The following is a 24,503-nucleotide window of genomic DNA, read 5'->3' on the forward strand; positions in this document are numbered from 1 at the left end:
GCCACTGGCACCTTCCCTCCATCTGGGAGGATAGGATGGATGTGTACCATACATGGCTCTCTCTTTCTGTGGAGTCAGTCAGTGGGTGGACCCACAGCTCTTGCCATTTCTGCATTGGTGGATCTGTGCTCAGCCATTACTAGAGCCAGAATCCAGAGTCTTCTGCAGAGACCCAGATTCTCCTAGTAGATGGTATGATGTCTGATCATCATTGTCACACAACCATGCTGGGCCTAAACATGACTGAGTGGTGAACTGTACACTCAACCTATTCCCTTCCAAAGTGTTCATTGTACAGCCACCAACTCCCTCTCATAGCAGTTACCAAAATGGCACTTCTTTTCTCTTTGGAAGAGCAGGTGCACATTTACCTGATCTCCATCTCCATTGGTAGATATCCAGGTTTGGACCCCCCGATATTAAGTGTGTCACTTCTGTCAGCTACAGTATAAGTAACAAGTCATGGTCACTTTTTGAAAAACTAAAATGACTCAAGAAATTCTACAACCAAGTAACAAGTGTTGTCAATAGCAGCAGAAAAATGAGAAATTCAAAATGTATCTTTTACCACTAGAATTTAGAAATGAGACAGGGGCTTTTCCTCCCCCTTCTTTGCCTTATCATGGAATCACTTATATTCATGCCACGAGAAATTGTTCCCCCCCCCCCTTGTAAAATCCATTGACATGCCAGATGTTTCCAGCTCAAAGGGATAAAGTCCCGTTTTGGAGGATGAGAAACCTCTCAGAAAATTTATCGTTTTCCTTGCTGTCAATGTCATTTCAATCACATAATCCATTTTGCTTTTGAAGCATGATCATGGCAGGCTTTTATTTTTAAATAACTGCATGCCTCAGTCTCTCATGTGAGCACCTTAATCTGCTGTTATACTGCAACAAGGAATTAATCCCTTGTTCTATGGCAACAAAAGGTGTATGTTTCACTTACACCCTTAAAACAGGTTCACACTGTTTCCAAAAAGGGTGCAGATACCTGTGATTGGCTAGTTCAAGCTTCTTGCCATCTGGAGTAGAGAATGTCACCCATTTGAAAGGCAGCATGGACCTGAGGACTGAATATAGGCTTTGGAGTCTGGAACTCCTGAGTGCTAATGCTGGCTCTGCTACTGACTAACTGTGTGACCTTGGGCAAATTACATCACCTGTTTCCATATGGATTAATAATGTTTGCTAACCTACCTCCCAGAAGTGATGTGATGATTAACTGGCTAATGCTCACCAAGTGCTAAGGGCCCAATACTTCCACTCTCACTCAACCTGAGAAGTACCCTACTCATGCATATAGTCCTAGATACTTCAGAGGGGTCTTCAAGTGAGTAAAGGTAACAGCATCAGGCAGAACTCCTACTTTAGATGTGCAAATGCTGGCCAACAAGGAGTGAGAATTCCTTCTGCCCTTAGAAATAAAAGGAAGATATGATAGGAAGTGTTATGCATTGCTCCCAATCAGCCAAAGAAATATCAAAATAATAAAGGGAGCAGTTTGTTGGTTAGAGCTCAGGGCTGGTCATCAGGGAATTTGAGTTTAATTTTCTGGCTCTGACACATTCTATGTGTCCTTGGGAAATCTCTGTGATTCAGACTCCCCATCTGTAATATGAAGATAAAAATACTTACCCAGCTTGGTCAAACAGTTGTGATCCCTGGATAAAAGGCACATTATATGTGCAAAGTTTTATTATTGAGGAGCTCTTCCAAGGCAAATGAACTTAGCTATTCATGCATACTGTACATAAGGATTGTTATTTCCTAGCCGGTGTGATTTAGCTCCGTATACTTAACACATGCAGTTAAACACTACATGCCAGTGCCTTCCACGGAGGAGTATGGAGCGTCATACCAGTGGTGTCCTCATTCACCATGAGAGCATAAAACACCACCAGATCCACCTAACTGCACAGTAGTAGCACAAGTGTAAATTTTCAGAAGCATAAATGAGGGCAAGAGGAACAAGTGTCTGAAGAAATCGCCTCCTACATGGTCAAGTCTTATGATGATGCTCAGGGAAATCTCATCGGTTGCACAATGTGGAAAGCAGAGAGCTGTCAGTATATGGATGTGAGAGAGCAGGTGGTTCAACTGGGATGCTCTCGGGAGGTCACAGCAGTTGTGGATTAGCTGAGTCTCCACTTGGGATTTCACGAAGTGTTAAGAGTAGAGATGAGTCCAGATCAAAACCCCAGATCTAAACATGCCTGAAGTTTGGTGATGATCAAATTCTGGTCGGGCCCACCTCTAGCTCAAAATGAAAAATCACAGCCCTCTATTCCTTGGGCTCTTAGCTGGAATGACTAAATTTCAGGATATCCTGCAACGCTTTAAATCTAGTCACTGAAAGCAAGTGTTGCATTTAATTAACATTTGCATTTTCTCTCTCTTTTTTGCCTTTACTTTCCTATAACACTTAATTAGAAAACAACCCCACAACTGTTTCTTTGTTCTTTGATGGAGGGTCTCATATCTTCGGGAAATACCTTATGAAAATGCTTTAAGGGATTTATAATGCAATTAGCTGCACAGAATATGTCTCTGGCGATATCAGGATGGCAGAACAAGCCCTAAATCAGTATGATCAATGTATAGCACCTTAATGTTTTCCAGCACAAACATATTGTTGGTCATATTTTAATGAATAGATGGTTAGGCTCCCAGGCACTAGAAATTGGTTGATATTTTTGCCAGGGGGAAGATTAGGCAGCAGCGAATTTTAGAAATCCACAAACCCAGAAGGGAATTGCAATTAAATTTCCATGTTAGCCTCACTTGTATTATTAAGAGATTTAACCCTGGCTCCTTTCCTTTCTCCGTATGCAGAGATGATAGGCAGGTGACAAACCGTCCCTCTGAAGACTTTCCTTCAGGAGCGACATGGGTTGCGCCATCAAGGCAGGCCATGGCTCAGACGCTGGACCGCAGTCATCCCCAGTGTGCTGAACTCAATGGAGTTACACCGGGGCGCATTTGGCCTACTCTGAACATACAGGGGTCTCCAGCAGGGTTTGTTGATTCTGAGACCTCAAAATCAAGAGCACTCATTGCCACAGCACTAACTCCCACCACAAAACCAACTGCAGAGAGCACCAGAACCCAGCAACAAGCTCCATAATCTCGGCCCTGTTCATGCAGTGCTCAGCAGCTCAGTGCCCAAGAAGTGGTTGCTGACAGCACTATGCTTGTGCAGTTCTCTTCGAAGAGACACTTGCTGTCTGTCTTTCTAGGTACTTATATGGACCTCATCACCATAGAATCTCATCTTGCTAATCCAGTGCAGCACATGCCACCCTCCACACAGCTCTCAGAGAAGATACAGAGAGAAGAGACTTGCCTCTCTGTGCCAGTGTAGATTGTCCCCTATGGTAGATTTTATATTGTCTAGTTTAAAAGGCTAAAGCAATGGCATTCCCATCACTTGGCAGCCTAATAGATCTTATTGTCTAATAGAACTAACAGATCTTTTCCTGATATTCAGTTTATATTTTCCCTTTCTTAATTTCATCCCATCTCTCACATAGCACTAATTAATGCCTCTTCCTCCTTGGTGTTTACAACCTCTCCTGGCATTTATCTGTAAGCAGGAGGGATGGGGCTATATGCATTTTCCCCACCCCTTTATATTTAAGAGTCTTAAGCATGTAACTCCCCCTTTCCTAGTGTTGAAATATCACTTGACACACAATGCCTGGGCAATACACAGCTGTATCTGAGAACCTTCCTAAACACAGCTGGGAAAGGGGGTTCAGGCTCTCTCACAGCCCCATCCTGCCCTGAGGAGAAGGCATCTTACTGCAGTTTTAGAGGAGAGGCAACAGACAAATTACTATAAGACTTTAGGAGCACTCAGAATCTATGGTGATAAAAATGCCTATAAGATAGATTTAGACAGAAAGATAGAAAATTGTTCCACTTGGGAGCAAACAGGAACTCAAACCACATTGATCAAATATCTGCTACCTGCTTCCTCCATCCTCGAGATCAGCAGTATCAGCAAAGCCAAGTTATATTTGCCAGTCTATCCATTAGGAGCCTCCATCCAAGAACCTTTTAGCAGATGGCTTGCCAGCAATTTATGCTAATCTGACCAAGGGCATGCACCGGCATTTAAAGTTCTTCCTTTAAAAGAGTTTTTATTATATTATATTGGCATATGAATAAAACACAAGAAAGACTCTTCTGTCCTAGGAATATTAGTTTGTCACATGGGGACATTTTCAGAAAAGTGAAGAAAGAGATCACTGTGAGATGGTTTGAGATAAGTGCAGCATTTTGACATACTATCACCATCAGCAAATTTAAAAAAAATGTCCTGACAATGCTACTGTTTAACCTGGGGCTAGCAGAACACTGAATAGCCCAGTATTTACAGAAATGTATAAGCAATGTATAGTTGTCATTACAATAATTTTAAAAGCACAGGGCTACCAAAAATGCCTTCCATATATTTTCATAACCTCTGAAATTTACATACAATATATGTATGGATATTTTCCATATGGATGGAACATTATGTGTGTGTGTGTGTGTGTATTATTTAACATGCACACACAGTTCCATCCCATCCAAGATAAAGTTCCAATAAAGCAAAGTGTAAGTATTTTTAAACATGACTGGCATCATGATATATTTGTTTACTAGATCTTTTTCATCATTTACTAGTGATATTTTTAGGCAAAGTAAAACATTCAGACTTTCTAATTGCTAACCTCGTGTGCTATAAGCCTTACTCCCAGGCCAAAAAATACTGCCTTTAGGTCAGTATTATAATTATAATCCCCTCGTGTATTGGATTGCAATCTGACACAACTAGCAGCACATAATCACATTTAATAATATGGATATTACAGAACTAACCCAGTTTGATCTTGGTTACAACGGTATATATGCCTGTATGTACATTTGTTACTTATACATAGAAATGTGTGCTAAAACTTTTCCAAATTTCAATTTTTTCTTCAAAATTTGTCTAAACATAAAATTTTGACTAAAAATAGGACAATGTTTTTTACAAAAACGTTTCAATTTTTTCCCCATTTTTTGACCAGCTCCAGTGAAAAGGGCACTTTTTTTAGTGTATTAGCTATCAATACACTTTCCTCCCAAACATATGCCCCCAAAATCGAAGTCAGAACAATAAAGTAACAGCGTTTCTAACACAGAGAAATAATACAGAAAGATTTCTAGTAAGCCTCATCTGGTGCCTGATTTTGCAGTTACTTCTACATTTGTCCAGTCCTCTCAGCACTTCAGACTCCTCTCCCTTTTTTGGAGCTCTCCTAGGATCTTGGGGGCAGATCTTCATCTGGTGTAAACTGTCATCACTGCATGAAAGCCAATGGAGCTATGACCATTTACCCAAACAGAAAATCTGTCCCAACATCTTTCTGCCACTGGCAGATATTTCAGTCTTTCCGTTTTACATTTGGCAGATGTGTTTAGTTAGGTGACCCCTTTAGAACATCTCACTCATCATTTGTGATTAACCCCTAATCGCATTTTAATCTCGTCCTGGATTAAGAGGTTTTATACCATGATGCATATCCAACTGTAGTTTCCCCCAAAAGATTCCTCTAAAATGCTATGACTGCACTTCCCCCGCTCTTGCAGTTTTGTATATAATGTAAGATCTCTTTCTTCCACTAAAAAAACATCAGTCCTAAACCTCAAATTGGGTGGAAAGGAACACAAGAAGCCAGCCAGCCAATCAGTGCTGTAGCCTCTCCATATACTTTTAAGCTTTGACATGCATTGTGCAGTGGATTTAGGCAATAGCCCAGAACTGGTGTCTACATATCAAAGTGACTGGACTGCTTTATGGATAGACAGCATTCATTAGACTACTCCACTCAGTCACAGTAGGAACCCACAATGCCCAAATTGGAACCATATGCAAGTAGAGCTTGATATCCTACTTCCGCCATAATCAAGGGCACGACATTAGGCCTTTAAAGAATAAAACGAGTGGTTCCCATTTTCCCTGCTAGCAGTATCCAATATCCTGCAGTAACAGTGATCTGGGAGAGCAAGCTGGACACTCCTTTTTACTGTGGGGAAAGAGGGAGGGAGAAGGGAATGATATAATCAAATCAAAACGTAATTATATAATGGAGAGAAAAAAATACACAATAAAGCATCCCAGATCCAACCTTTTGTCTTTTTTGTGTTCCTCGTGGGGCTCATGTTTTCCTCAGAGTAAAATCAGATTGGGTGAAATGCTTTTTCCATACAGATGGTTTATGTTTTATGGAGCTAGCCATGCCCTTCTCAGGAGAGGAAATTACTCTGTGTCATGGCAACATAAAATAGATAAGGATTACTGAAATGGATTCAGATTATGAAGAATTCCCTGCAGAATGCACTTTTCTGGAGTGGTGCACGGTGGCAATCTCAGCACTATGACTAGCCAGCAAATTGGGGAACAATTAGCACAACAATTACATTAAAAATAAATAAAGCACATGACTAAAATCAAACCTCTTGGCATTTACTAGCACTAACAAAACAAAGGATACATAGCCTACTCCCGCCCATCAACTGGCTGCTGCAACGGTATCATGCCTCTCACGCTATACATTATAACCACTCCTGAAAATACAGACAGATGCTGGAAAAGGCTTCAGAATCCCATAGATTTATTAGCCACAAGCTATAAAAAGATTCAGAGCCTCTGGTATCTCTTCTTTCGAGTCTTCCTTAGAAGCTCACCTCCCAGATGGTGCAAAGACATTTATATCTGCTAAACCGTATGCCCTGTGGGTGAAATCCTAGCCCCACTGTAGTCACTGGCACAACTTCCATTGTGAACGAGGCACATACTTACAGATAGACTTGTGTTTAAGTATCTTTCTGAATTGGGACCCAAGAGTCTGATCCAAAGGTGACTGAGGTCAATGGGAGTCTTTCCACTGACATCAGCGGGTGCTGGATCAGACCCTAAGTAATCTGTCCACCTCACACTCGTAGTGATCTCAGACTCACCAGTATTTGTTACTCTTCTCTGGATGATCATCATTGGTTATTTGTTTCCTGTAGCACTCACAATATACTAGGCACTATACAGACACAAAGGAAGCCCGAAGCAACCTACACCCAAAAATTCCCTCCTGTTTGTCAATATGGAGATGTTTGGAGTGGGACACAAAATTCCAGCTGTAGTCTCAACAGTGCTGTGGAGATATAGAGTATCTGCTCCCTGCTCTGTGATGTCTCTGTGCAGAATTCCTCTGTCCACCTAGCTGTCGCCTATTGGGAAGGGGAACAGATGTAAGCACCCCTCCTGTCGGCATAGGTAGTATCTACACTGAAGTGCTACTGTAGTGCAGCTGCAGCTGTAGAGTTTCCAGTGTAGATAAGTCTTACATCAATGTAGCTACACTGGTGCAAATAACCCTAATGTATATAGTGCGTCAGTGCAGCTTACCCTGGTAACTCACTGGGGTGAGCCCCACATCACACCAGCACATGCATTTAGACTGGGAGTTACACAGATACAGCTACCCCAGCACACACAAGAAAATATCACAGTATAGACAGGGTCTAATTGGCCAGCCAATACTTCCCTTAGGTCTCTGACAGCCTTCCTGCTTTTCAAGGCCCTCCTGTGATGCTGGCAGACCAGGTGCCATATCTTGCCAAGGCTTTAGACCTCAGCTGAGCAGTGATAAATTCATTGCTGGAAACCAGTCTGTTTCACCTGTGTACCAGGATGGCTAAGATGGGTACTGGACTTACCACAAAGTGTTCAGTGTTTAGATTTTATGAAATGCTTGTAAGTTGCTGCAGGCATTAATCTCACATATATCTTTATCACATGCTATGAGGTAGTATTTAAGTTTTTGTTTTGTAACTGTAAAAAATGCTTGCTCTTAAATTGTGAACTCAGTCAGGAGGGATGTCTCCTGCCCAACAAGAAGTCCTATCTAAATGAAATGGACCACTGTGGAACTTTACGATCCAGACTTTGTTAATTGCTCCCTCACACTCATTAAGAGGCTACATGCAAAAGGGCTTATCACATCAGCTTGAATTCTGGAAGTAGGAAATAAAAACAGCTGACAAGAAAATGTGTCATCTCTTTTGCTCTTTGGATTCCCAAAGGGCTGGAGGCAGCTCCGAAACAGAAGCAGAGATCCCCAGTGTGAACCTGGGTTAGCTCTAAAAGACATTCAGAGCTGACATTTTACTACAACTCTCTCACCTTTTGAAACCATACACACTAATTCATTTGCGTATCTATGCATGCCTACCTTAACTTTGTAAATAACGCTCTCATTTTTTTCATAGTTAATAAACCCGTAGATCATTTACAATAGGATTGGCTACAAGCATTGTCTTTGGTGTGAGATCTAAGGTGCAAATTTACCTGGGGTAAGTATCTGGTGTCTGGGGCTGGGAGTAACCCAAATATTTTGTGATCTTTGCTGCATAGCAACCATCTATCACTCCGTCGTTTGTCTGGGGGGAAGATAGACTGGAACGTCCAAGGGGACTGTTTGTGACTCCATTGTAAGGCTGTTATAGTGCTTCAGAATTTCACATTTGTTACTGGGTTAGTGAAATCTAATTACAGATCATACAACCGGGCTGGGGGGTCTGCCCTGCTTCTTGACAGTCTGCCTTGAGGTTGGCACTCACGGTTGCCACTCCCGACAGCGTGACACCTCCCTCCCACTACATAGCTGCCTTTTGAGTACCTTCCACACGATTGCTTTGGCTTTTCCCCCATGCTAAATCTCACCTATTTCCTTTCTACACTTATGAACTCTCCGGGTCCTTTCCCATGAGTTTTCTATCCTGGCTGGTGTTTAACACACCTCCCAATTTACTGTCTTCTAATAATTTCATTAACATGCTGTTTGCAATGAAGATGTCGAAGGAAACCAGGCTTCACCGATCCTTGCTCCGCCCCACAAGACACCTCCTCACAATATGGGTAACTGTCATTAATCATTGCTAAGGCTACGATTTAATCACGGGTATTTTTAGTAAAAGCTATGGACAGGTCACGGGCAAGAAACAAAAATCATGGGCTGTGACCTGTCCATGACTTGTTCCATAAATACCCCTTATTGAACCTGGAGGGGAGGGGTGCATGGTGTTGGGGTGGGGAGCCCGCAGCACCAGCTGCCAGGGGGGAGGAAGCCCCAGAGGCCCATGGCACCAACTGCAGGGAGAGCCCCACTGCCGGGGTGGGAGCCTGTGGCTGCTCCTGCCACCATCAGGGAGGGGGTATTGAGCCCCGGGGCCAGCCACTGCCCCAGCCATCCCGGGACTGCTGCTGGGAGCCACTGAGCTGTGGCTGCTCCAGCCACCCCCGGGACTGCTGCTCAGGTGGTCCCTAGGGCCAGCTGCATTGGCTGGTGCTTGGGCAGTCCCCAGGGATGCCCAAGCAGCTGGCTGCAGAGCCCCTCCAGTGGCTGTCCCCAGGGCCACCTGAGTAGCTATCTCTGGGGCCAGCTGCTTGGGTGACCCTGGGGTCAGCAACACTGGCCACTGCAGATGTCGCAGAATCCGTGACTTCCACGACCTCCGTGACAGACACGGAGCCCTAATCACTGCCCACCATTTATAATCCATCAGCCAATTTTCAGGCTCAGTGGCAAATCCAAGCCAAGTCAATCTGAATCCATTTGCCAAATCAGATTTCATACAACCCTGTACCAAATGCTTTACTAAAGTATATGGATGAGTGGAGTACACCGATTTCCAACAGGTGGGGTCCAGCCCTAGATATCTGACATGAGCATTCCCTTCATCCCCTACCCTTGGAAGGCAAAGAAGTGATGACGTTTGATTTCTCTCTGTATGCAGAGGGGGTCCCAGTTCAGCTGTCAGTTCCACCCAAGTACCCTTCACTTCAACATATGTGATACTGCAGCTCAAAAATTAATTCAGCTTGCCCTGCATGTAACGTCGACACAGACTGGCTTCAATGCATTTGCACAGGCATAACTGAAAGCACAATATGGCCCATTCCAGCCACTGCTCCTAGTTTCATTCTCCACTGTGGTCCCGATTCAGCCAAGCACTCAAGTCCTAATGGTTTAATGGGGATGGATTGAAGTTAAGGATGTGCTTAAATACTCTTTGGAATAGGGGCCTATGTGCCTCCAGATATCTCCTCTTCACACCAAATCTAGCTGGCTTTACTCATGTGGAATTAATGTGGCTACTCCTGTGACTGAAGTGACCCAGATTTGGGGGTTTAATAGCTATTCAGTTAAGTAAGGACTGGAGCTCTCTCTTCCCTTGTATTTAATGCTTGGTACTCTATATTTGCATTTCACTGCACTGGGGTATTGCCTCAGTTTTCATGAATTTTCATAAATAAATACTAGTAGTTGGGGCTGTTCATTCACTAATTCTCGCAGGGTCCCTTGCTCGAGCTGCTCCAAGGTGCCAAACCACTGTCCCCTAATTCTTAGAATTGATAGTTCATTATTTACTAATTATCAGACTCACTCTCTTTATTATTCCAGTTAAAGAAGCTATTCAGTAGCTTCCTAATTCTAGATTCCTAATTAATTTAGTCTCCTTCCAAATGTATCACTGGGCTTATACTTTCTCTGGTATTTATTGTTCCCCTGATATATTTCTAAAGTCCCTGTTAATGTCTTTGCTTAGCATTCTGCTGTTTTGGTTCCCTTACCTCTTCCGCAAAGCTTTAACCAATTCTGTCTATATTATTATTAGTCCACGGCCACTCAGGACTTCACAGGTTTCTCTATGCTGCATACCGTTGCCACTTTGGGCTTCATGGCAGCTGTGGAGGGAAGAATACACATCTTCCTTCTCCAGTATCACAGTCCCATGCCCCCGAGCCAAGGGAAAACCACCATTAGCTGTTAGCAGTAAGAGCCTAGGACATAACTGAGCAGGCTGTTCTGGCCAGTAGAGGGCAGTGGTATAAATATATAGTTAACCGCCATATTGCTGAATTTCCTTAGGAATCCACATTTCTTCTTCCTTGAATTCTGTTTTTTTTTCAGTGTGGGGAACAAATAAATATCACGCCAATGAAGGCAAACCTGGCATTTGCAATGACTCGATGGGGTTCTCAGCTCACAGAGTAGGGGACAATAGTGAAAATCCTGCTCACATGCATATCACCCTCTGGATGGGGGAGAGAGTTGAGTAATCATTAAACACTTGGCAGGACGAGAATGAAGGACCTACATCCACAGGGAGGTGGTTCTCAAGATAACTTAAAATCAAAGAGGAAGTCAAAAATGGATCAAGAGAATTGAACAGAAGCTCTCTTGACAATTACCGATGTGCTAATTTGGATTCCTGCCACACAGCACGCAGGCACAGCCCTGCAAAGCAACGAAGCGCCCGCCTTAAAAACGGCTAGAAGGGAAACCAGATTGGACTCAAGCAGCACTGTGAGCGGCTGTTTAACATTCCAAGGGGGAGCCCTATCTGAGACAACCAGAGAGAGGAGACATTCCAGCTCTAACTGGCAGTTTTCACTGATTTTAAACAATTCATCTATAGAACAGAGGCATGTGTGAAAACTAGAAGGCAGCTTTCCCTCTCCCAACCCACATTCTCCAGGTCACTGCTGTCACCGAGTAATGACCCCACTGCTAGATGAAGTCACTCCATGGGCATAATCATCGCATAAATAGCCACATATCCAGGCATGCCTGACTGCTCAATTTGACTTGACCCAATTAAATAAAGGGGTTGGGGGAGACAGACACTAATAGATTTCATCTGAGTTGCATGGCTTAATCCTTTTTTCCCCTCAACAGGAGCTCTCTTACTTTCCTTTCCTAGCAGGGCTTATGTAAATCTAGACTCCCCTGAAGTGATATTTGCAACTGCTGGATAATACAATGAAGAGCACAATGCTCCTTTGCCAATACAGCCGCCAGGCCCTACCAGTCTTTTTCAAATAAGACTATACTCGTAAAATACGTAATGTGCCATTTAAACAGTTAAATGCCACTTTGCTCAGGGGAAACAGTCTTTATTAAGCATGAAATTCACCTAAGACAGATTTTATGTTTCAGTCTGATTTAGTGTTGTTTTTATTTGTTGTTATTTCATCTGATTGCATCAGTTAAATCTCTCTTTAAAAAGCGACTTAGCCAAGGCAGATGCTAAAGGGAAACTGTTGAGAACTTTCTTGACTGTGTTCTGTTTCATCAGCTGTTGACTGTCTGAACTGTATAGCCAAATTCCTGGGAATCGAATGATGCACAGTGACAAGGTCATTGAAACAAAAGGAATTCTTATATCACAACGATATAATGGTCTGTGCTGTGACCACATGGGAATAAGTGTGTTAGCTAAGTGTAGTTGAAGTAGCAACACATCAAATTAGCTGATAGAAGACAGAATCCTAAATTTTCCAAGGGTGAGAGAAGCAAATATCCTCACAAACTAAGAATGACTTAGGAAAAACTTTCCTCTGGGGGACCCAAAGTAGCTAAAACTCATTTACACTTGAACCCCAGCTGCTTCTCGGCTTTAAAAAAGATGGAATTTTCAGTAGCGGTAAAAACAACTATACCCAAAAGAAACAGATTTTTAAAACCAAACAGATATCCACAGCCCGCTTCAAGCTTTATTTCTCACTACACAATTGGAATCTTTAAGAATCTACAATCTTTAAGACTGCCAATTCGTTCAGAATGGTTATTCTTCAGCAAGGCAGAAACTCGATGGGGATCACGCGATCCCTATATTGATATTTTGTTTCTATAAAATATTTTGCTATTGTCTGGCATCCCTTGCAGAGGGTGCCTGCTCCACATGGGTCTTTGGCTCTCAGTGGGATTATTCCCACTTTGCTGAAAGGCGTTTAATTTAGATTCTTTGATTTATATAGCTCCCATGGGAATTAATGAATATATTTTCCCATTTATGAATATTTTCTAATGGCTGTATTTTTATTCAGAGGTATAACTTTGGGCAAGTGTGATATTCGCAGAGTTACCCAACTTAGTTTGTAGTGACCCAATCTCTTCCCATAAACTCCAGGCACTAGGAGACACATCAAACATTTACAAGTTTCTTCCAGTTTCTTTACAGCCCAATCCTGAAATCCTCACTCAGTTTTCACTCTGTCCTCTCTCATATAAAGCTCTTTTGGAGCAGATGGCAGTTTTGCTTAAGCAACAACTTCAGGATTTTTCCCGTGGTTTACAAGGGATGGCAGTGGGGGTGACAGAGACAGGATGTGGAGTAGAGGAACTGGAAGCTTTGATCATTTGTCCGAGGCATCTCTACAGAGAGAGAAGTTTGATTTTATAAAATATATGGATATGTCTTCAAAATAAAGCTACAAGCTACATTTAAAAAAAGATACGTCAATACAAGCACAGCTGGAAAGAAACTATATAGCTGTCATCACAACCAACCTTGAAAACATGCAATTCTCCTTAAATCGATATGACCCTGATCCAAAGTCCACTGAAGTTAATGGAAGCCTTTCCACTGTCTTCAATGGGATTTGGTTTTGGCCCTATGTGCAGGTGCCTTTCCCAGACGTTTCTAAAACTCAGTCCACACACTTTGTAGAGTCAACACTTAGCCCCCTTTAGTAACAAAGAATTTAACAATAAGAGGAAGTTCAGTTTGAGCCTTATCTTCAGGCATAGCTGCTCTAGGACTCCTATCTCAGAACAGCTCAGCCCTGACCTTGGGTCCTCCTTGCTTTCAGTCCAAGATCCCTCCTCCCTTATATCAAGTGCAGAGCTAACTCGCCACTTGGAAAGAGTGGGCTGCTGAGCAATTCTCAGAAGGAACAAAACCTGCTAAGAATGCCAGTCCACTGCAGGTTTGCTCTCCCCTATTATCATCAGTTATTAACTAATCAGCCTGACAGTACTGGGGATGTTGTAGGAGGTTCTGTAACCCATTCTGCCATGATGCCCAGTTCAAAGAGCTGCTAATTCTTATTTTGTCGTGCCCTTGTACTGCATAGTGCTTGATATTGTCAAAGCACTGTATGAATTTCACTGATTAATGAAACGTGAACTACTTATTAGATGACCCCCAAAGTCTCTCCCTACAATTTATGAATAAGAACTCAAAATCTACGTATTGCTGATGAAAGCATATGTATGAAATCTTTTAAAATGTCACAGCTAAAATATCTAATAATAGAATCCACAGAATCTGACTAAGCAAGACAGAAATTCAAAAGAAGCCAGGAAAATAAAACATTCTTGTACAAAACCCTATCGTGGCAAGTTATCATCAACTAAATGCTCAATAGGTCATTTTCATCAATGGCATTTACATATGATCTGCATTAATGTGTGACTGTACTTGAGTGTCCCAACAAGGCTAATACCTGCTAAGATTGCCTTCATTAAATCTACCTTAATATAAAATTCACCTTGATTTACAATTCCGCATTCAGCACTGTACATTTGAGTGTAACGCTCTCAGAAACTTCCGGTTGTGTTCACCTGCTGACGGGGCAAGAGGGACATTTCAAGATGAATACAAAATAAAGAAGGCTGCAGAAGTCTTAGTTGTATCAAAAGAACAGAGAATATAATAGAGCTGTGTATATGCTCAGGTTTATCTTACCAGCCAGTCAATGTGCATGATTGGTTTCTTTTACTGCAAAGTAGCCAACTGATCATATATTTCCTTAATCTCAGGTTTTATTAACCCATACGCACGCACATAGATACACACCGTGTCCGTGTGCATTATTCTGACCCAGAAAATCAATTGGAATTTAAATGTTTAGAATACAGACAGGCCCAAGCCAAAATTCCAGAGCACGTCCCCTTTTTAAGAAGGTGAATTTTAGCCCCCGTGAATTTAGAAGGACAACAAGGTTCATGTTCCTGTGTAGAGCTCTGTAGGATCACACTGAGATCATGGACCCTTCTTAGCTGATGATAATTCTATCTAATATATTTTTAAACTTAAAAACCATTAGAAACATTTTTAAGTTTCTCCTTTTTAAAAACCAGAGCAGGGCACAATCTCTCTCATCAAAACGAACATCTACCACAGACTAGTTTGGCGGGGACAAAACATAAGCAGTGAAAAAATCCCTCAAAACGCCTGCTGAAGTTTGTCAGCTACTCCCAAATACAAAACTAATGAATAATACCCCTTTGTCTTATGTTCCACATACACATGCAACCTCTCTTCAACTGCATTATTTAGAGAACAGTGAGAAGTGACTCCACTGAAGTGTAAGTCTAAGGTTCTTGGACAGACTAGAAGTAGGGGTTTAAGGTAAGAGGAACTATATGCAAGCAGATTTTAAGGAGACACTATTTTACAGAGGGAGTGATGATTAGGGAGAAGGGATTTCGTTTAAATCATCTGCCTTCACCACACCTGGACGTCCATACCACTCATTCCCCACTCCCTCTGTAAAATAAGATCACTTTAAATTCTTCTTAATATATAAGGCCCTTTTACCCGGAACTCTTAGTTCTTGTTGGTCCAATGATCTTCGATTTACATACTTCAGTCATGTCGCTTCTTAATGGTCTCTAAACAACTCCCATCTTGTCCATAACTACTTATATGCAAGTCCCTCCTTTCCATTAATCACCTTCACTGCCCTACCTTGTACTGTGTCCAATTAGCTAAACCTTCCTTCAAATAAAATAATCTAAACTGGACACTCCAGAATGTGATCTAACTAATGCTAAGAATTCCTACGTAATATATATACCCCCACTTCAGAGAATCCAACGTCCTATCGGCTTTTACTGTAGCTGCACACAAAAGTAAACATTCCGATATTCAGTCTGTCAAAAACCCAGGTCCTTTTCTGATACTGTATTAACTAATCCATTGCCATTTTAAACTATGCTTCACCTCAATATTATTCCTACCCAACTGCATCAACTTTACACAGACACATTCCATTCCATAATCCATTTGCCCAGTCAATCGATATTAGTCTGTAATCAGCTGTATCCGTCTGAATCTTAGCCACTCCCACTATTTTAGTAGCATTTGCAAATGTAATGATCTTACACATTACAGCAACGTTTTCATTATTACCAAAATATTAATATAGTGCCCTGCAAGTTCCTTGCCCACTTCCAATAAGAATATACCCCTTTCACACCAGCACTCTGCATGCTGCCCATCAACCAAGAGAGCAGTCCTGCAAAACTCTACTCACACGAGCAGGCCTTACTCACTGCTGCAGGCCTAGAGACTGTGCCAGGACTAGTCACATAACTGAAAGGTTTACTCCTGTGGTTTCGGAGCTTTCAGGATCTGGCCTCAATCCTTTACCCATCTTCATAATTTATTACCTCCCCTGTATCCTGAGACTTTATAGGATAATCCATCCTGTGAAACTTTGTCAAGAGCTTTCTCAAAATCCAGATATTGTCTGCTGCTTCCCTTCTACCTAGATCAATATTTATTTAATTTAAAAAAAGGAATCCAATTTGTGTGACATGATTTACCGTCCACAAATGAATGCTGACTCTCATTATTATGCTGCACCCTTAGTAAACTCTATGCAACTGTATCCATAAGCCACCAGGAAACATATTTTTGGGATTGCATTTACAAACTTCACAATCCTGCAAGGTGCTAAACAGCGGAGGAGAGGCCCATAACACCCATCAGGAAGTACTCAGCACCTCAATCAAGACCACAGTTACCAGATGAGTCTGTAGTTTTCAGACTCTTATAATTTTTCTTTGAAGTACCAGAACAATAGCCACTCTCTTCCAATTACCTGGTTTAGCCCCATTATCATCATTGTTGTTATTATTATTCGTATCATGCTAACACCCAAAGGCCTCAATCAGGAGTGAGGTCCTCTCGTGCTGGGCGCTGTGAAAACTTTTAGGTAGAAACGGTCCCTGCCATGAAGAGCTTACAATCTATGGCCCCGATCCTTCAATGAGCACAGTTCAAAGTCTATGGGTTCAGAAGTCTGCCTGCATGGAGCTTATTGCAGGATCATGGCCTAAACAGGAAAGAGAGGCAAGCAGCAAGACAGACAGACAACATACACAAAATGTCAGTGAAACATAACTACTGGGGGAGGAGGGGTTGTTTGTTGTTGTTATAACTTCCAGACCATCCTCCCCACTGTGTTCCGGTGCCCCAAGACAGCCTGCTCCACTCAAAGTCCCTTCCTGCCACCTCAGCAGTCATCATTCAGCTGTCTGATCCCTAATCTCAACGTGAAGCTGCAGAACTGGAATTAATTTGCAAACTGGATACCATCAGATTAGGCCTGAATAGAGACTGGGAGTGGTTGGGTCATTACAAAACCTAAACTTTATTTCCCCAACACTAATTTCTCCCTACTGTTACTCACACCTTCTTGTCAACTGTCTGTAATGGGCCACTCTCTTACCACTTCAGAAGTTATTTTTCCTCCCTTGGTATCCTGCTGTTAATTGATTTATCTCGTTAGACTGACCTCACACTTGGTAAAGCAACCCACATCCTTTCATGTATTTATACCTGCTCCTGTATTTTCACTCCATGCATCTGATGAAGTGGGTTCTAACCCACAAAAGTTTATGCCCAAATAAATGTGTTAGTCTCTAAGATGCCACAAGGACTCCTCATTATTTTTGCTAATCTCATCTATTACTGGTAGACATCATCCATTACTACCCCAATTTTACTCAAATACGTGTTTACCATTGTTTCAGTATTCTCAGTCTTCTCCAGCACATTTTCTCCGGCACCCTCCTGCAATTCCTCCATGCATGTATTGCTAATGCTCTCCTTACGAAATACAGTTCCCAAGGGAGCATGTGAGTTCTACTATCATTTCTTCCTACCTCCTTAAGATCAGATTCTTCCAACCTTTCACCCACACTGAGTAGCCTCATTGATTTCAATGGAGCTACTCACAGAATAAGGTGTTACCCAACGTAAATAAGGGAGGCAGAATTTAGTCCTTATTCTGTTGCTCCAGGAACGGCCTCACCAAGTCTCTCCTATTTTTCATTCCCTCTGTGTATTTAAAGAATCTCATCCTATTTATCTAAATATCACTACTAGCTATTTGTTCTTTAAGATTTCCATTTTTCTTTCCATTCTTTCTGCTTCTTTTTATCAAGCCCTAACAGTGCTGTCGGGTTATCCTCTTTCTGACTTTTTTATGGACATATATACATTTTATATATGTATCACGTTAGTGCGCACACACACACACACACACTCATAATTAAGACCATAGCATAAATATATATGTAGGCAGCTGTTATCAATTTGCCAGGGGTGTTTCTGGTAAAGTACCCTACCTTGAATTCCATGGGCGTGTACTTTTCATTCTTGGGGGTTGTGTTGCCTTTGTAATGGAGATGGTTGGGAGTGGTTGGGTGGATAATAGTCGATTCCTGGGACTGCCGCTGACATCGCTGACAGTACACATAGATCACAAACGTTAGGAGACTGGAACCGAAGAAGCAGGAGACCCCGGTGGCAATCAGATGGATGAGACTAAACCCTGCAAGCAAAACAACAAGTGATGCTCCTTTCAAAGAACAGCCTTCTTCCTCTCGGGACAAGAGCACAGATACAAGTCAGAGCTACAACATCTTGGATTCAGTGGTGATAAGCTGCTGAAGCCAGTATTTCATGTTCAAACATACAAATCAGTCCCCCCACCACAGCTCTGTCTTGCTGAGTTTAATGGGTCCATACATTGTTTTCTCAAAGCTCTTTCACTGTCTCCCCATTCTCTCTCCCTCTATTGATATTGAAACTAAACATTCTGTTAAGCTGACAGCAACAGAAATGAGGCATAGAGACAATACATGTTCATGGCTTGCAAAGCACGGGCATGTCATGGAAATGGGGGGCTACAAAAACTCAGTGTTTCTCGAATGGAAAATAAAAGCCCTCTTTGTTGGCGACCCAAAAATATTCAGTGGGGGAAGCGTATGTGGGGAAGCAGCATGACACATTCCTCCTTTATGTAATCCCCACGGATACATTGACAATGCAAACAAAAAACCCATGGAAGCAAGTCTCAGAGCCTGGGCCAAATGACTCAGCCATGTGGGGCTCCCACTATGGGGCTAAAGAATAGCAGTATAGATGTTCCTGCTCTGAGACCCACCAACCACCCCGCCAGAAACCTCTACACTTCACTTTTTAGCCCTGAAGTTTGAGCCCCACAGGCCTGAGTCAGTTGATCCAGGCTGAGACTCGCAGCTCCAGGGCTTTTTGCAGTGTCCACATATCCTAAGTGTGCTCAGCCATCTTGTTTGTTGATCTGGCAATTAGTCTCCCCTCACTATCCACGAGGTGTATTAGCAACACTAAAGAGTGTGCTGGTAGGTGCACAGGAGGGTCCCGGGAAATGGGGAAAATGAGAAGGAAACAAAATGGGCAGTGGGGAGGAAACAAAATACCAAGGAAATGGTCTGAAATAGTCTTTGATCAAACTTCTCCATGAGCTGCCCAGACAGAATCCCAGGCAGACCCTGGTGAGGCAGCTATAGTAAAAAGATGTCAAAGAGCAGAGCTCTTAACCTGAGGTTTCAAACACTTCCAGTACAGCACGTTCTCTGCTGGAAGGAGATGCATATCTGTCGGCAGGAGAAACCACAGGCACTGGGAGGTAGCTGGGAGAGGTGAATGGAGGAAGTCAAATAAATGCTAGGAGAGAGTCATCCTTCTTACGTTTTTCATTCCTGCTTCACCCCAGAGAGCCTTTATACGATCAGGGTATAACCAATGGCCAACAGCTCTCCACCTTACACAAGAGGAACAGCCCTGACCGGAGTCCATGGCACAATCAGCACTAGCAGATGTAGGAGTGGGGACTGGAAGAGTCTTGCGCAGCACCCAGAAGTGACCCTGTTTAGTGTCCATCTTCAATCAGAGGGTGCTGCTTTCCGGTCGGAAGAGTGGAGCTATTTGAGAACCAGCAGCGTTAGCCCAAATGTACATTTCTACTGACTTTGGTCTGCTACACAATCTTTCCATCAAGGATGACGTGGGCTACAAAAGTTGAGAGGAACCACTGCACTACTGAACATCAACATGCTCACTGCTGAGTGCAGCCACTTATGTTCAGAGTCTAGCTATCAGAATCTTTAGGTAGCCCAGGAAAGCCGAAGAATTCATCTGCAGAGGCTGCAGTCTCAACTTTACTGTGTGTGGCAGAAGTGACTGCCTGGCAAGCAGCGCTAAACTGATGCTTATTCTTGGTCTGCCCATGATTCAGATATGCCTCTTTCTGCCTGTCAGAGGTTGGTGACATTTTACTTTTCGGTTGACATGCTTTTCAAATAGAGAATTTCACCCACTAATTTACTGTTTTGCTCTAATCTTTATTTTAAAAAAACCCTATAGAAATAGAGTGTAATAGAAAGTTTGATAGGGTTCTATCGTAATTACATGAAGGAACGTACAGAATTGAGTAGACCCATAAAAAATGGTTACCTACCTTTCGTAACTGTTGTTCTTTGACATGTGTTGCTCATGTCCTTTCCATGCTAGGTGTGGACACGCCCAAGTGCACAGTTGTCAGAGATTTTTGCCTTAGCGGTATCTGTAGGGTTGGCTTTGGCACCCGCTTGAGTGCTGCACTCATGCATCGGTATATTAGGCACCGCCGGCCCTACACCCTCTCAGTTCCTTCTTGACGGCAACTCTGACAAAGGAGTTGGAGAGCGGGTAATGGAATGGACATGAACAACACATCTCGAAGAACAAGAGTTATGAAAGGTAGGTAACCATTTTTTCTTCTTCGAGTGCTTGCTTCTGTTGACTCACAAAAAGTATCCATGGAGGTGGGCTTGGAGTTCACGGTCATGCAGCTTGCATTACTGCTCTACCAAAGCCAGCATCATCTCGGGCCTGCTGGGTAAGCGCGTAATGTGATGTAAATGTGTGGACAGACAACCAGGTGGCAGCCTGGCAAATATCCTGGATCGGCACTTGGGCTAGGAAAGCTGCCAAAGAGGTTTGCGCCCTGGTTGAATGGGCTGTTAAAATTGCCGGAGGAGGCACCTGGGCCTGGTCGTAGCAGCAGTGGATACAGGCAGCGATCCAGGACGAGATTTCTCTGAGGACAATGGATGACCTTTCATCCTGTCGGCCATCGTGACGAACAACTGCGTCAACTTACGAAAAGGCTTGGTCCCCTCAATGTAGAAGGCTAACGCCCTTCTAACATCCAGAGAATGCAACCTGCACCCCTCCTCCGACTTATGGGGTTTAGGGAAGAAGATAGGTAAGAATATGCCCTGACTCCTATTGAACTGTGAGACCACCTTAAGCAGGAAAGCAGTGTGTAGCCGCAGCTGGACCTTGTCCTCGTAAAACACCGTGTCGGGCGGCTCAGAAGTGAGCGCCCTAATCTCAGAGACCCAGCGGACGAATGTTATTGCAACCAGGAATGCAACCTTCCAGGAAAGGAGAAGGGGAGAGCAGGAAGCCAGAGGCTTAAAGGGAGGCCCCATGAGCCGCGACAGCACAAGATTCTGGTCCCACAGAGGCACAGGGTTCCTGACGTGAGGGCGGAGGCGTTCTAGGCCCCTGAGGAATCTGGCTGTCATGTCTTGGGCGAAAACTGACCTGCCCTCGAGCGGAGGATGGAAGGCCGAAATAGCGGCCAAGTGGACCTTAGCAAATGAAAGGGACAAACCCTGGAGTTTAAGATGCAGGAGGTAATCCAGGATTAACTACAGTGAGGCCCGCTAAGGTCAAATACCTTTGTCCAAAGTTCAGCATGTAAACCATTTCCACCTGGCCAGGTAGGTCGCTCTGGTAGAGGGTTTTCTGCTGCCCTGCAGGACCTGTTGGACACCAGCCGAACACTCTCGTTCATCCACATCGCTTAAGCCCTTTTCTTTGTCCTTTCTCCTGTAGGAAACCCTGCCAGGAAGACCCCCAGGACCTACGAGGAAGAGATGGAGGAGGAGGCCAGAACTGCTTTCTGGCCTGCTGTGGAGTGTAGAGGCCCAGCAATTGCTGGGTGGCCCGGGAGTCTTTAAGGCCATGCAGCCTTGCATCCGTGAGCTCAGAGAAGAGCCCCGTGCCCTCAAATGGGAGGTCCTGGATAGTGGCCTGCATCTCTTAGCATAACCCTAAAGATTGTAGCCAAGAGCTGTGCCTCACGGCAACTGGCGAGGTCACCACTCTGGTGGCGGAGTCTGTAGCGTCCCAGGCCATCTGCAAGGTGTCCTTTGCCACTGCTTTGCCCTCCTCCAGGATCGTGGAAAACTCGTGGCCCAGATCCTGTGGAAGGGCCTCCCCGAACTTGCCAAGGGAGTCCCATAAATTACAACTGTATCTACCCGACAAGGCTTGGTGGTTGGACCCCCAAAACGGTAGACTGGCTGTAGAATAAATCTTTCTGCCAAAGAGGTCCAGTTGTTTGGCATCTTTATTTTTCGGTGAGCCGCTCACCTATCCCCGCCTGTCCCTCGTTACCTGCGGACAAAACCAGTGACCCCGCTGGTGGGTGTGTATGGAGATATTCAGACACCTTTGCGGGGACATAATACTTCTTTTCTGCCCTTTTGGATGTGGGCGGAATCGAAGATGGGGTCTGCCACCATGTTTAGAACCCCTGGACGGACAGGCAGCATGATGCGGGCCGGGGTAGGAGATGACATGACGTTGAACAGGTCATCTGACTGCGCCGCCAACTCCTCAATTTCGAGGCTTAAGTTAATAGCCACCCTTTTAAGGAGAGCCTGGTGCTCCTTAAAGTCGTTGGGGGGATTGCCAGTCTGAGAGGGCCCCGCCACCGCTTCATCTGGCAACGAAGATGACGAGGGCATCGCAGGGGGAGGGGCAGGTTTCCTTTCTCTTTGTGAGGATGGCTCCTTGGGCAGTGGCCCCTGTTATGCTGCACCCATGATGGACTCCACATCATGATCTGAACCCGGTGCTGGCAGTGCCGGGGTCTTTTCCAAGATGGCCAGGGAAGAGTGGTGGGAGCATGGACCTGGCATCACTGGTACTCCCCAAGGGTTCCAACACAGCAATTGGGCAGGTCACTGGCCCTGCTGCCAAGCTGCAGTGCTGGTCTTGTGGGCCGACAGGGATTCGGACCCCTTTGGCGATGGGCTGAACCCTGTCTCCGACTCGGACCAGTCCCCTTCCCGTGATCATGGTGGGGCTGTGGAGGCCAGCATCTGCCGACTAACCCTTGTTGGAGACTGGTGTCTAGGGAGCAAGGATTGCCACCTGTCCCTCGAGTGCTACCAGGGCAGCGAAGATTGGTGCCGCGATGGTGACCGCTTGCCTAGGAGACCACCTAAGCTATAGGGACCTGCGCCAAGATGATCTTAGGCAGGAGACTGGCCAGTACCGGGAACCCGGTGCCTCAATTCTGGCATTCAATGCCTTGTGGAAGGAGAGCGCGGTGCCGGGAAGCTGGGCCTTCTAGCTGTTGACCAAGGTTGTGGGACCGGGGTCCTAGGCCGTGGGGATGGGGATGAATGCCTGCGATTTGGGGACCGATGGCGCTCCCCTGCCCTTTGGGGAGGTCCCATGGCTTGCTTGCCCTTAGATTGCAGGGACTTAGCCATGTCCGGTGCAGTATCTGTGGTGCTGACAGGCCCACCAGGTTTTTGGCTGCCTGGGCCATCTCAGGCGACGAAGGTCCCCAAAGGAGCCAGGATCCCTTACTGCTCCTGGGAGTCGGAATCACATCCCTGGCTGGGCTAGGGGGGTCCAACCATAGCGGTACTCCCCTGTAGCTCTGGAGCGGGTACGTGGCCTAAACGAGACCCTTTGCCCAGAGTCCCCTTCCCCTTCTTGGTTGGTGCTGGGGAGCCCTTTTTCCTGTGCCGCTTCTTGGGCACCGGCATGGGGGAATGGTGCTGGGAGGATCCTGGTGCCGGTGGGGCACTCTGCACTGATGCCGAGGTGCTGGGAGTGGAGTCCGGTCATGAGGGCTCTGACACTGGGCAAAGCACAGTCTCCATCAATAGGGCTCTCAGGCAGATTTCCTCTCCTTCTGGGCTCTGGGGCAAAAGTTTTTGCAAATCCTGCACTTGTCCTTTATATGGGATTAACCCAAGCACTTCAAACAGCACTTCAAACAGACATTGAATAGGGTCACTGATAGGCATGGGCCTGTTGCATGACGAACATGGCTTGAAGCCTGGGGAATGGGGCATGCCCCACTCTGGGGCGAAGGCCCAGCCAGGACTCTAACTACTAAACAACTAACACTTACTTAAATTGGCTAAGTACCTAAGAACTATGAATAACAATGGCCTGTTAAGAACCACTAACGCTCTTGCGATGCAAGATAAGGCGCTATGACCAACCATCACGGGTGGGAAGAAGGAACTGAGAGGGGTAGGGACAGCGGCACCTAATATACCAACGTATGAGCGCGGCGCTCAACAGGTCACCACAGCCGACCCTACAGATACCAGGAAGGCAAAAATCTCCGATGACTGTGCACACGGACACGCACACACCGAGAATGGAATCGACAAGAGCAAGCACTCAAAGAAGAATCTATGGTTTACTTTTTAAAAATTGTATAAAATTCCATAGCAGGAATATAATTTTTTATTATATTTTATA

The 24,503-nt window shown here is 44.5% G+C and overlaps 1 protein-coding gene across 5 annotated transcripts in view; it reads right to left on the minus strand.

Annotated features, from left to right (window-relative positions):
- The window catches only part of SEMA5B (semaphorin 5B), a 352,197-nt gene that overhangs the window by 6,032 nt on the left and 321,662 nt on the right, over positions 1-24,503 (minus strand). For 4 of the 5 annotated variants that reach the window (XM_074967136.1, XM_074967132.1, XM_074967133.1 and 1 more), the window contains one exon: positions 18,239-18,444. In XM_074967136.1, coding sequence (XP_074823237.1) covers positions 18,239-18,444 — 206 coding nt within the window. Of the gene's footprint in view, positions 1-371; positions 442-18,238; positions 18,445-24,503 lie in introns of all 5 variants that reach the window. The other variant, XM_074967137.1, reaches the window with a different exon arrangement.

This window comes from Natator depressus, chromosome 11, assembly GCF_965152275.1.
Source record: "Natator depressus isolate rNatDep1 chromosome 11, rNatDep2.hap1, whole genome shotgun sequence".
Taxonomy (NCBI): domain Eukaryota; kingdom Metazoa; phylum Chordata; order Testudines; family Cheloniidae; genus Natator; species Natator depressus.